The sequence below is a fragment of the Mus pahari genome, chromosome 23 (genome assembly GCF_900095145.1).
Source record: "Mus pahari chromosome 23, PAHARI_EIJ_v1.1, whole genome shotgun sequence".
NCBI lineage: Eukaryota > Metazoa > Chordata > Mammalia > Rodentia > Muridae > Mus > Mus pahari.
In genome coordinates this window covers 13583511-13595817 of record NC_034612.1, presented here as the reverse complement: position 1 = coordinate 13595817, position 12307 = coordinate 13583511, and the positions used below count along the sequence as shown (strand labels likewise).

At 46.4% G+C, this 12307-nt stretch overlaps 1 protein-coding gene across 1 annotated transcript in view; it reads left to right on the top strand.

Moving 5' to 3' along the window:
- Positions 1 to 12307, top strand: part of Clip1 (CAP-Gly domain containing linker protein 1) — an 80884-nt gene that overhangs the window by 7059 nt on the left and 61518 nt on the right. Inside the window, exons 3-6 of the mRNA XM_029533866.1 lie at positions 4006 to 4130; positions 5696 to 5918; positions 10866 to 11063; positions 11599 to 11702. Coding sequence (XP_029389726.1) covers positions 4006 to 4130; positions 5696 to 5918; positions 10866 to 11063; positions 11599 to 11702 — 650 coding nt within the window. The remainder of the gene's footprint in view (positions 1 to 4005; positions 4131 to 5695; positions 5919 to 10865; positions 11064 to 11598; positions 11703 to 12307) is intronic.

Sequence of the window (12307 nt, the reverse complement as noted above, 5' to 3'; positions counted from 1 at the left end):
AACTCTTTTTTTTTTTTTTTTTTTTTTTTTTTTTAACCTTGAACTCTTGATCTTACTGCTTCTTCTTTTTACTTCTGTCAAGCACTAAGATTACAGGGATAGTCAACAGGCACAGCTAATTAAAAAGAAATGAATGAGAACTCTGGTGCCTTCATGTTTCTGTTGAGTCAGTAGTGTGTTACCCCGGATGTGGTGCTGCATGCACGGCGATTGAGTGTGAGACCAGATTTGGCTATTCAGTGACTTCAAGGGTAGCCTGGGCTACATAGTACTCCAGCCTGAGTCTAGGGTTATGGAGCTTCCTCCTTCCACCTCTTAAATCGCTGGGATTATAGTTGTAAACCACCAGGCCAGCTTTTACGTTTGCTTTGATACTCGTAAGGTAGACTAAGAAGGGGCCTGGTAGGATGGCTCACTGGGTAGAGGCACATGGTACCGAGGGCTGAAAGCTGTCCTCTGACTTCCACACTCATACATGAGCATTCACATGTTCACAAGAGGAAATAAATACTAAGTGAATGTGGACAGAAACAATATAAGGAATTGCATCCCAAAGTCATTATTCCTAAAGCTCTTTCTCTGAGACAGGGTTTCCCCCGGGCGTCCAGCCTGATTAGAACTCACTAGTTACCCCTGGCTGGTTTCACACTCATGTTAATCTTGCCTCAACCTCTTGAATATATTTTTATTTTTAAAGCACGCATAACATAAGACTATCCCCCAAGGAAAGATGGGTAAAAGGCATATGTGGTGCATCCGCTTTATGGAGCACCAAAGAGCAGAACGTGTGTCTGAGTTGGTTTTGTTTTGGTCTTTGTTGATTCGTTGACATTTTTTGACATAGGGTCTCATAGACCTCGAACACCCGACCCTCTTGCCTTTCTCTCCCAAACGCTTCCTAGTTCGTTTTCTGTTGCTATAACAGAACTCGGATGCTAGGTAATTAAGAAAGACAGGTTGGAGCCAGGCGGTGGTGGCTGGGCCATGTAAAAACGTGATGTGGACTTTTTTTTCCTGTAAGGGCTTCATGGCAGAAGGACAGTCAGTGTGTATGTCCAGAGAGGAACTCAGAAAAGCCAAACTTGCTTTATGGCAATCTATGTTCCCGATGTCTAATCTTGTTAGGGCTTAACTCAGCAGAAAGACATCAGTACAGTTATAAGGACTCCACTCCTCTCCCCTAAACTACCTACCTCCCGGTGGGCCCCACTTCCTGACACTGTAGCTGTAAACCAAGCTTCAGTGTGAGAGTTTTGTTTTGTTTTTGAGACAAGGTCTCATATACCCTGGATTGTCCTTAAACTTATTATATAACCCAGGAAGACTTTGAACTTCTAAGCCTCTTGCCTCTACTTCCTGAGTACTGGATTACAGGTGTTGCCACCACACCTGGTTTATGCGATTCTGGGAACCAAACCCAGGGATTTGTGTGCTCTAGGCAAGCACTCTACACCGGAGCTACACCCCCAGCCTTCAGTGTGAGTGTTAGTGTGATCAGGGTATGGAAAAAATACTGTTATTTTAATCTCAATAAAAATTATATTTATGCCGGGCAGTGGTGGCACATGCCTTTAATTCCAGCACTTGGGAGGCAGAGGCAGGCGGATTTCTGAGTTCGAGGCCAGCCTGGACTATAGAGTGAGTTCCAGGACAGCCAGGGCTACACAGAGAAACCCTATCTTGAAAAACAAAAACAAAACAAAACAAAATTACATTTATTTATTTTATAAGTATGAATGTTTTGCCTGCATGTATGTACGTGGACAGGGCATCGGATCCCCTGGAACTGAAGTTAGAAATGTTTGTGAGCTGCCACGTGGGAACCAATCCCAGATTCCCTGTGCATGTGCAACAAGTATTCTTAAACACCAAGCCATCTCCAGCACCCACGGTGAAGTTTCTGAAAAACAAAACAAAACAAAACAAAACACCCCCCCCCCAAAAAAAACAACTAATTTAGTTGTGCATGCAAATCTTTACTTCTGGTTGTTTATACAGCCAGAACAGGAAGTTCAAAGCCTCACCAGATGCTGTGGCAGACTTCTTTATAGCCCTAGCAAGCAGAAGGCAAAGGCCTGTGAATCTCTGAGTTTGAGGGTAGCCTGGTCTACATGGTGAGCTGGTGAGTTCCAGGACAGCCAGGGCTACATAGCGAGATCCTGTCTAATAAAAAAAGCTCAACACCTGCCTGTGGCACAGATGCGTTCAGCGGAGACTGGCACCTTAGTGAGACCCTGTCTCCAAAAGGGAAGAGAGATAGGGCTGAGCGTTGGCTCAGAGGTTAAGAGCGCAGGCTGCTCTTCCCAAGGACCAGGGTTCAATTCCCAGCACCCAGGTGGCAGCTCACAGCTGTCTGTGACTCCAGTTCCAGGGGCTCTGCCAGCCTCTCACAGACATACATGTAGGCAAAGCCACCAGGCAAGCGCAAGCCCCTCCCCCTCCATCCTGACAAAGCTCAGGGAAGACGGGGAAGACTAAAGAGAGTGAGTGCAGGCAGCGGTGATGCAGGTTGCTAAGCAACAGTGATTAAGATGCTGTTGCCCTGTATGAATCTGGACCATGGCACAGATGTGTGCTTTCATGTATGCGTGAGAGAAAACATAGTAAGGCCAATGATAACTTATGTTCACCTATACGTTAAAATGGGTGGGAAAATATTTATAAAGGGTCTCAGCTTTGAGCACTTCAGGTAAATGAAATTGTGAGGAGTGGTATATATATATCCCTGATCCCTGGCTGTCCTGGAACTCACTCTGTAGACCAGGCTGGCATCGAACTCAGAAATCCGCCTGCCTCTGCCTCCCGAGTGCTGGGATTAAAGGTGTATGCCACCACGCCTGGCTGGTATTTTTTTTTAAAAAAAGAGTTATTTACTTATTTCATGTACGTGAATGCACTGTAGCTGTCTTTAGCCACACCAGAAAAGGACATCAGATTCCATTGCAGATGGTTGTGAGCCACCATGTGGTTGCTGGGAGTTGAATTCAGGACCTCTGGATGAGCAGTCAGTGCTCTTAATTGCTGAGCCGTCTCTCCAGCCCAGGAGTGTATTTTAAAACAGTTTTAAGGAGACAAAACCTTCATAGTGTAAAAACCAGTAGATTCAATCATTTTAAAGTATTTTAAATCCTCCTCCCCTCAGCAGAGCTTCTCTGTGTAGCCCTGAGACTCACTCTACAGATCAGGCAGGCCTCAAATTCAGGGATCCTCCTGCCTCTGCCTAAACTTAACACGTAACCCAGGATGACTTTGAACTTCTAAAGCTCTTGCTTCCAGCTCCTGAGTGCTGGAATTAAAGGTGTACACCATCATGCCTGGTTCAAATACCTAAAATTTCATTTGCTAATACAGTTAGTGAACCCAAACCAAACCCATGGACTGTGTCTTTAATATGCACGCACCACTGTGCTGAGGCAAAGTAAGTATAAGAAAGTCCCAGGCATGCAGACGCCATAGACGGGCTGGGCTTCTGTCCCATGTTCTGGGGCTTTTACTTTTATAGCAAACATTTATTTCCAACAGGAAAATATGAAGTGATCAAGTATTTTCCTAAAAGTTATTTTATTCATTATTACTGGATATGTGTGTATTTGTGGGCACACACGAAACCAGTTCTTCCCCTCCACATGTGTATGGTTACCAGGGGTTAGATGCACATGGTAGGCATACATCCTGGGGCAGCAAGTGCGTTTACCTATGCAGCCATCTTGCCAGTCTATAACCAAGTGTTTTTTTTTTTAAGGACAGGGGTATGTTTGTTAACAGCGTGAATGATTACACATCATGCAGGGTGATTTATTGTTGGACTATCCCAGACATCAGGCCTGTCTGGCAGTGTCTCTCAGTGTGGCTTGGGGACAACTTGACAAGAACTCAGAAGGCAAAGCAGCGGAGCTGCTGACGGGGTGACGGGGTGCACCTCCCATCACGTATGTCATTTACTGGGACTACAAAGGCAGAAGCTGCTGAGGTCATCTTAAGTCTCACCATTTGCTCCTCTTGTAGGTCGGTGGCACCAAGGCTGGTGTAGTCCGCTTTCTTGGCGAGACCGACTTTGCCAAGGGCGAGTGGTGTGGTGTGGAGTTAGACGAGCCTTTGGGGAAGAACGATGGTGCGGTTGCGGGAACAAGGTTGGTTTGGAGTTGGGGGACATTGCCTCTTCCTCTCACAGCTGTGTGCTCCGGCAGGACTCACCAAGTGTGTGTACTAACTAAGTGGGAACTGCTCTCTGTGCTTCTTGTTTTGGGAGACACTTGTAGTTTCTGGAACAGGCTGGCCTGGATCCTGTGACAATCTTCCTGCCCAACTCAGTCCTCTATGTATTAGCGTTAAAGATATGATGATCTACTGTGACTGACTAGGAACTATATTTTTATTCTGTTTATCCTACCTACCAACCATTTATTCATTTTCTCATTTATTCACTCACTTGTTTATTCATAAGTTAGGGTCGCTGTGTAGTCATGTCTGTCCTGGCACTTACTGTGTAGACCTGCAGCCTCTGTCTCACAGAGATCAACCTGCTTTTGCCATCTAGTGCTGGGATGAAAGGTGTATTACCACCACACCTATTTTTTTTTTTTTCTTTCCTGAGACGGTAGTTTTTGTTTGGTTGGTTGTTTTCTGTGTGCTCCCCCCACCCCGTGTGCATGTGTACAAGTGTGCATGCCAGAGGACAATTTTGGGTGTCACCTTGAAGATGTTTCAGTGACCCGGTGTTTACCAGTTAGCCTAGATTGGCACCATTGAGCACCCCTCTGCCCGGCAAAGATCATTTTCCTTCTGGCTTCATCAGGTACAGGGTTTGGGCAAAGAGAAGGTGACTACCTTTGACAGGAAAAGAAATGTAAAGTGTATCTTCATGTTTGATAAGAGTCCCATCCTGGGCTAAGGGACTGTCTAGCAAGCAGCCCCCTCTGATGTAAGAGCACTCCTACCTCCTACTCTGCCCTGGTAGTCCCGATGGGACTCAGACAGTGCAGGGATGTATGGGGGTTCCCCATCCTTTATTTTCTGGTCTTACATAGCCCCAGGCTGCTTCCAAGCTCATGCTCCTTCCTGTCCATGGTTTAAGGCTTAGATTTTAGGGTATGGAATCACACTTGACTTAGAATGTTTTGACACTGTTTGGTGCTTCTGTAGGAGACGATACATTGTTATTATTGGCATATAGTGTATTGATCATGAGGTGATCTATCTAGTTAACATTGACCTATAAACCATATATAGGAGTATGGACTTTAATCAGCCAAACATTATTTATTCACGGAGATAAAGATTAAATATCTCTTAGTAAAACAATTAAGCCATCAAGCCTTCTCACTCTTTTGTGTGTTTCCTGAGTATGGAAAACCAAACACCGAGTCTCTGATGTAAAGGCAAGCCTTTACCACTGAGCCACATCCCCAGCCCTAAGCCATTCTCTCCTGTTGCAGAAACACTGTCACAGTCTCTGCTGGCCTCAGACAACTGACATTTTTAGTTTACTTAGGTGGCTTTGCCAGAGTCAGGCTCTTGTTTGTCATGGCTTTACGTGGGGGTCCCTATGTTGCTAAACTTCTGCTTGCATTTGTCACATAGTACAACGACTTTTCTCCTTACACAATCTCATGCATTTTGAGTTGGAAGAGTGTTTGGTTATACCTGTCACTTTTTCTGTTTAAGTTGTATTTGTTCCTCTTCCTGTTCTCTAAAGGTATTTTCAGTGTCAACCCAAATACGGATTGTTCGCTCCTGTCCACAAAGTGACAAAGATTGGCTTCCCTTCTACGACCCCAGCCAAAGCCAAAGCCGCTGCTGTGAGGCGAGTGATGGCCACCACGCCCGCCAGCCTGAAGCGAAGCCCTTCTGCCTCCTCCCTCAGCTCCATGAGCTCCGTGGCCTCCTCTGTGAGCAGCAAACCCAGCCGGACAGGACTAGTAAGCCTCCCCTTCTCCCTGAGGTGCCAGCTGCCACAGCCGGGCTCGGCTTCGCTTGTCTGTGCTCCCGGTGCTGCCCATAGCTGCTTGTGGAGTCCCTGCGAGGCAGTTTTGAAAATGGAACTCCAGCGAGGACTTGGGTTTTGAAATAAGATTTTTTTTTTTAGTGGCACTTTTATTCATAATAGCTTTAATGCATGTCAGTTCTTTTTTTTTTTTTTTTAAAGATTTATTTATTTATTATATGTAAGTGCACTGTAGCTATCTTCAGACACTCCAGAAAAGGGAGTTAGATCTTGTTACGGATGGTTATGAGCCACCATGTGGTTGCTGGGATTTGAACTCCAGATCTTCGGAAGAGCAGTCGGGTGCTCTTACCCACTGAGCCATCTCACCAGCCCTAATGCATGTCAGTTCTTGAGAAATCTATATAACTACTGTTTATTGTGTGAAATTACTTAGACCCAAATGACAGGGAAATTGGAGGGATCCCAGTTGTCATGTATGTAGGTCTCTTTCTCTTTGATTTCTAACAATTTTAGGGACCAATGTATTTTGGGAGAACTTAATGCTTTATATCATCAGAGTGGACTAACCCACAGCCAATGTATGGAGTGTTCTTATGTGGGCCAGAGGATTCAGAGTGGACTATGCCGCAGCTAATCTGTGGAGTGTTACTATGTGGGCCAGAGGATTCAGAGGGGACTATGCCGCAGCTAATCTGTGGAGTGTTACTGTGTGGGCCAGAGGATTCAGAGGGGGCCTTTCGGAACTCAAAGATGCTGGGAAGGGCCATGTTTTGTTTTCTTCTTGTCTTTCTCCTGGTCCTTTCTCTCTCCTCCTTTCCCCACTTGGAGCATTGAAAAGTGGAATTGCGGAAGGTACATACCACTGTGGCCTTTCTGTTAATATGGTGTATTCCATCACAAGTGTCAGCAAGGGTCTACTCCCACCTGAACTCAGGGCCCCGGGCTCTTTGATGGTGACCTTGTGGCAGCAGTTAGTTAGATGGTGACTCCAGCGCCAGCGTTCCCAGTCCTTGATCTCATTTACCTTCTGTGGCATCATGGTCAGGAAGAGAAAGGAGGGCGGTGAAGTCTCTCAGTAGCTCAGATGCCCCTCTGCTAGCCAGCTGCAGTTTCTTCCTTGTACATACAGGTAAAGTAGTCACCTCTCCCTCCGACTGAGTTTGCATCTTCAACAGTACAATTAAAAAAAGTCACAGAACCAGTGGGATGGAGGTGAGAATCAAAGTCTTGTTCCAAAAAGCTCAGCACATCCCAAGATGGGCATCTACTCTGCTGTTTAGGCTGGGTCTGCTCTGGAAGCACCCTTTTCTTGAGTACCTTTCATCTTTTTGTAAATTATGTCCATTGCTTTGGGGAGCATCAAGCCCTCCCTGCACCCTCCTGTCCCCCCACTAGCATTTAGCAGACAAGTTCTGATTTCTCAAAGCTCACCTCAGTTACTGAAGACAGTTGTCAAATAGGTATGTCTCCTTATCTTGTGACACAGCTCTGTTTCTCGGTGTGTTTATGTGGGATAGCTATAGTTTCTAATAAAAATGACTGAAAGAGCGTAACAGGGACATAAAATTATGTGCTCTTGACCTATTCCTGAGAGGTGTATTTCTGTCCAAGCAAAGTAGAAATTGAAAAGTAATTTTTGAATATTCATTTATATGTGTGTATGCACGTGCATGTGGGTATGTGCCGGGTGCTTTGGAGCTGGCATTTGTGGGGCACTGATTTCTTAACTGGGTGCTTGGAGTCAAGATTCTGATCCTCATGCCCTGACAGCAAGCACTCTTTCTTAGCCACTGGGCCATGTGTAAGTGAGAGTTTCAAATGAATTCTGCAGGAACTATAGTGTCTCACCATTAGGGAATGTGCTCCTGTTGGGCTCTGCGCATCTTCTTGAACCTTGGAGTTGTGTTTATTACCGGGACCTCCATTCCCTGTGCTGCTCTGATTGGTGCATAGTGTTTGTGTTTTGTCTTCACAACTGCCAATACCCAGCTCTGCAGATAGTGGAGTGGGTTGCAGGCTGAGGCTGAAACTGAGGTGCCTCATCTAGTCATTGCATGTATAACGGCTACCTCTGCGTTTCTTTGGTATTTTACACATCCTTTAGTGTCCCTGTGAGCTTTCAGGGCCCCTGAGGCATAGCTATGCACAGGATTTGGTGACTCACACTTAATGTACTTAACCGTGCATTGAAGAGGGAAAGCTGGTCTAATGTTAAAAAGAGAGGCTTGGAATCTGCTCTCAATATGTTTCACTAATTCAAGGAATTCCACAAAACAAGCCACAAAAGATGGTGTGGGTTTGATTGGATTCCTTTGCTCTCACAGTCATCAGATTGCTGGATTATTAATTGATGAAGATGCTCCCTGAGATGAGGGCTCTGTAGACTGACAGGTAGCACTCGGGTGACAGAGCACTTGGGGAGCACTCGGGTGACAAATAACGCTTTGTTTGCAGAAGAAACAAAGGCTGAATTGATCTGGAGCCAGCAACTAAGTCAAGGCCATGGACAAATGCTTGCCAAGGATGGGGCCATGTCCAGACACCCTCCCAGCCTGCAGAACCCGTGTCAGTCACTTTGCCCAGTTACCTGCCGCCATTTATGCAGGTCCATTTCCTCTGGATTTAATGTGGCTTCCAGATGGAGGCGCATGTGAACCAACAGAGATTAGTAGATGGCAAGAAGACACATTCTTCCTCAGGGTCCCCTAGCCTTTGGCTCTGCCACCTCCCTCTTCCTGTCTTCTTTCTTTTCTTCCTTCCTGTCTCACTGATGCCCTGTCCTCCTCTTCTTCCCACTTAGCATTTCTTTTTCTCCATAGGTTTCTCTTTTCCTTTCTTTTTAAAAAAGATTTATTTATTATTATATCTAAGTACACTGTGGCTGTCTTCAGATGTACCAGAAGAGGCATCAGATCTCATTACAGATGGTTGTGAGCCATCATGTGGTTGCTGGGAATTGAACTCAGGACCTTTGGAAGAACAGTCCGAGCTCTTAACCACTGAGCCATCTCTCCAGCCCCCTCTTTTCTTTCTTTCTTTCTTTCTTTCTTTCTTTCTTTCTTTCTCTCTCTCTCTCTCTCTCTCTCTCTCTCTCTCTCTCTCTCTCTCTCTCTCTCCTTTCTTTCTTTCTTTAATGTAGGTCCCTGGGAAATAAATTCAGGTCATCACACTTGCAAGGCAAGCACTTTACTGGTGAGCCATGACTTCTGCACACGTCATGCCTTTCCATCTCCTAGCCCCATGGGTTCTGCACGTCACACCCTCCCATTGGCCTATACCAGGAGGCTGGCCTTTTGTAGCTCTACACTTCTTATCAGAGATGGTACTTTAAACTAGTCTGTCACCACTATACCCCATTCATCATCTCAGCTTCTGATATTGGCCTGATCCCTAACTAATTGGCCCCAGACTTCCATTTGCCTCAGCCTCTCTTCCCACAGCCACTTCTGATGGATGCTACCTGTAGGTTCAATGAAGAGGGCTAATTAAGCAAGAAAGGACAGAGTTACGTGTTAGGGTTGAGGATTTCCAGGAGTGTCAGAGAAACACGCTCATCAGGTGAAATGGGCAACAGCACAGGACTGACCTACTGGAAGCCCAGTTGGCATCAGCATAGCAGCACAGCCTGGTGCCAGCTCTGGAAATCCTGCCGTGCCCACCTGTGACGGTTGTGGACGCCTGGCCTCGCTGAGGTAACTGACTGGAGTTGCTCTCAGGACATTTGTTTGTTTATTTTAAGAGAAGACCTGTAGAAGGGTATCTTAGTCAGGGTTTCTATTCCTGCACGAACATCATGACCAAGAAACAGTTGGGGAGGAAAGGGTTTATTTAGCTTACACTTCCACATTGCTGTTCATCACCAAGGAAGTTAGGACTGGAACTCAAGCAGGTCAGGAAGCAGGAGCTGATGCAGAGGCCATGGAGGGATGTTACTTACTGGCTTGCTTCCCCTGCCTTGCTCAGCCTGCTCTCTTATAGAACCCAAGACTACCAGCCCAGAGATGGCACCACCCACAAGGGGACCTCCCCACTTGATCACTAATNCTTTCCTTTCCTTTCCTTTCCTTTCCTTTCCTTTCCTTTCCTTTCCTTTCCTTTCCTTTCCTTTCCTTTCCTTTCCTTTCCTTTCCTTTCCTTTTGTGTGTGTCTGTCTGTCAGTCAGTCAGTCTGTCTGTCTGTCTCTGACTGATTGTCCTAACTTAGACTTCCCCTCTTATGTCTTACAATTACCTAGTGATTGGGATTCAGGTCTTAGAGGCCAGATTCCAGTGTGATATCACCCCAATTTTTCCTTTGCAAAGAAAGATGAAAAAGATGCTGACAAAAATCCAACTGTTCATCAGTTGAGAAGATGTGACTCTAAGGGTGATGTTTTCATTTCTTAGTGAGGTTTGGGAGCTTTAAAAACTCTCAGCTTTAAGACCAAGAACCCAACGGTTGGCCAGATGGCATCACCAGAAGACAACCGTAGCTCAGGCTGGAGCTTTTGCTTTGTTTCCTTTTGAGATGGTCTTACTCTGTAGCCAGGCTGGCTTCCAGCTCACAGGCAATCCTCCAGCCTCAGCCTCTGGAGTCCTGGGATGACAGGGCTGAGCCCCTTCAGAGAAACTTTTAAGGTGGGTTTGGTGAAAACTGTCTAGATTCCTACAGACTTTGTCAGCTGTGCTCAGAGCGCCCACATTTAAACTCCATATTCGTCTTCTAAATGTCTTCTGAACTTCGCCGTGAGCTTGTTTATCCATGCTTTTTATGAGGTCTTACTTTCTTGGTGAGAACTTTGCCTAATATTTTACAAACCCACAAGCCGGGGCAGCATTTTTGCTTTGCCTAGATGTGTGCTACGCTACGCATGTGCTGTTCGAGCCGTTCCTCCCAGCCAGCACCATCGTCCTTGACTTCTCTGACTTTTCCTTTGCAGTTGACTGAAACCTCTTCCCGCTACGCCCGCAAGATCTCGGGCACCACTGCCCTCCAGGAGGCGCTGAAGGAGAAGCAGCAGCACATTGAGCAGCTGCTGGCTGAGCGGGACCTGGAGCGGGCCGAGGTGGCCAAGGCTACCAGCCACGTGGGGGAGATAGAGCAGGAGCTAGCCCTGGCCCGGGATGGGCACGACCAGGTGAAGACTGGTGTTGATCTTGTGTCTGTGGTGGTGGTTTCCAAACCGAGTGATGAGGTTAGAAAGAGTGCCTGGCATTCGGAGCCAGGGGGTTGGTTGGATCTGAACATAGGAACCGAGTATCTGAGCTTGTTGAAAGGCTGTGTGGTGCGGGTGCCAGTTGCTGTCATCATGAACTTTGGCTCTTCTCGATTTTCCCGTAGCCATTTGGTCTTTGTGTCTAGGCTTTGAGTCTGGCTGTATTAACTGCTCAGTACTGGGGCCTTAGTGATCACAGGTGGTGTTTGTAGATCATTACGGACACGTTTCAGTATCGGAGAAGATGGGACTTGTCTTACTGTTGCCTTCTGTTGCTGTATGCCGTGGGACAGGGTTTTGTTTTATCATCTAGTTTCCAGGAAAGTTGCCAGGCATAACCTACCAAGGTAGAAAGCACTAGACTGTATCCAGAGCGATGCTCACCCATCACGGTCTCATTTTTCTATATGTATTTGGAGGTATCCTGGGCTACTCACTGACGTCCTTGCTTCCCCAGCATGTCCTGGAACTAGAGGCCAAGATGGACCAGCTACGCACCATGGTGGAGGCTGCCGACAGGGAGAAAGTAGAGCTCCTCAACCAGCTAGAAGAGGAGAAAAGGTGATCCTGGGCGCGGTCTTTCCTCTTCGGTGATGTCAGCCAGGGGCAGGGCTGCTCAGCAGACGCTGAGCTCTGCTGTGTGAAGAGGCTGTGCTGTGATATAACTTCTCCAGGAAGCCTGGTACCCTTTAGACACGACTTGATTAACAGACATTTACTGTCACTGAGTGCTTGTCCCAAGAATCGCTTTACTCAGCATCGCCAAAGGAAATCCCAGGCCAGTTTCACTTACTCAGTAGCCTTTATGAAGTACCTTATCCCCGAGAAAGTTCGCCTTATTTGGAAAACAGTCTAGAACAGTTGGAGAGTTATTCTGGTCAGTACGAACACACATGCTAAATGATTCGAGATAGACACAGAGAGCTTGGCTCTTCACAGGGAGCTGGCCTTCCTTCCTCCCTGTCTCCCTCCCTCCACAGACTGAGCCTACAGCCTTCTTGACCAGCACTCCACCATGGCCAGTGCCCCCGCCCTTCTGTTTTCCTATTTTATTTTATTTTTTATTTATTTATTTTTTAATGTTTTATTTATTTATTTATTATACATAAGTACACTGTAGCTGTCTTCAGATGCTCCAGAAGAGGGCGTCAGATCTTGTTACAGAT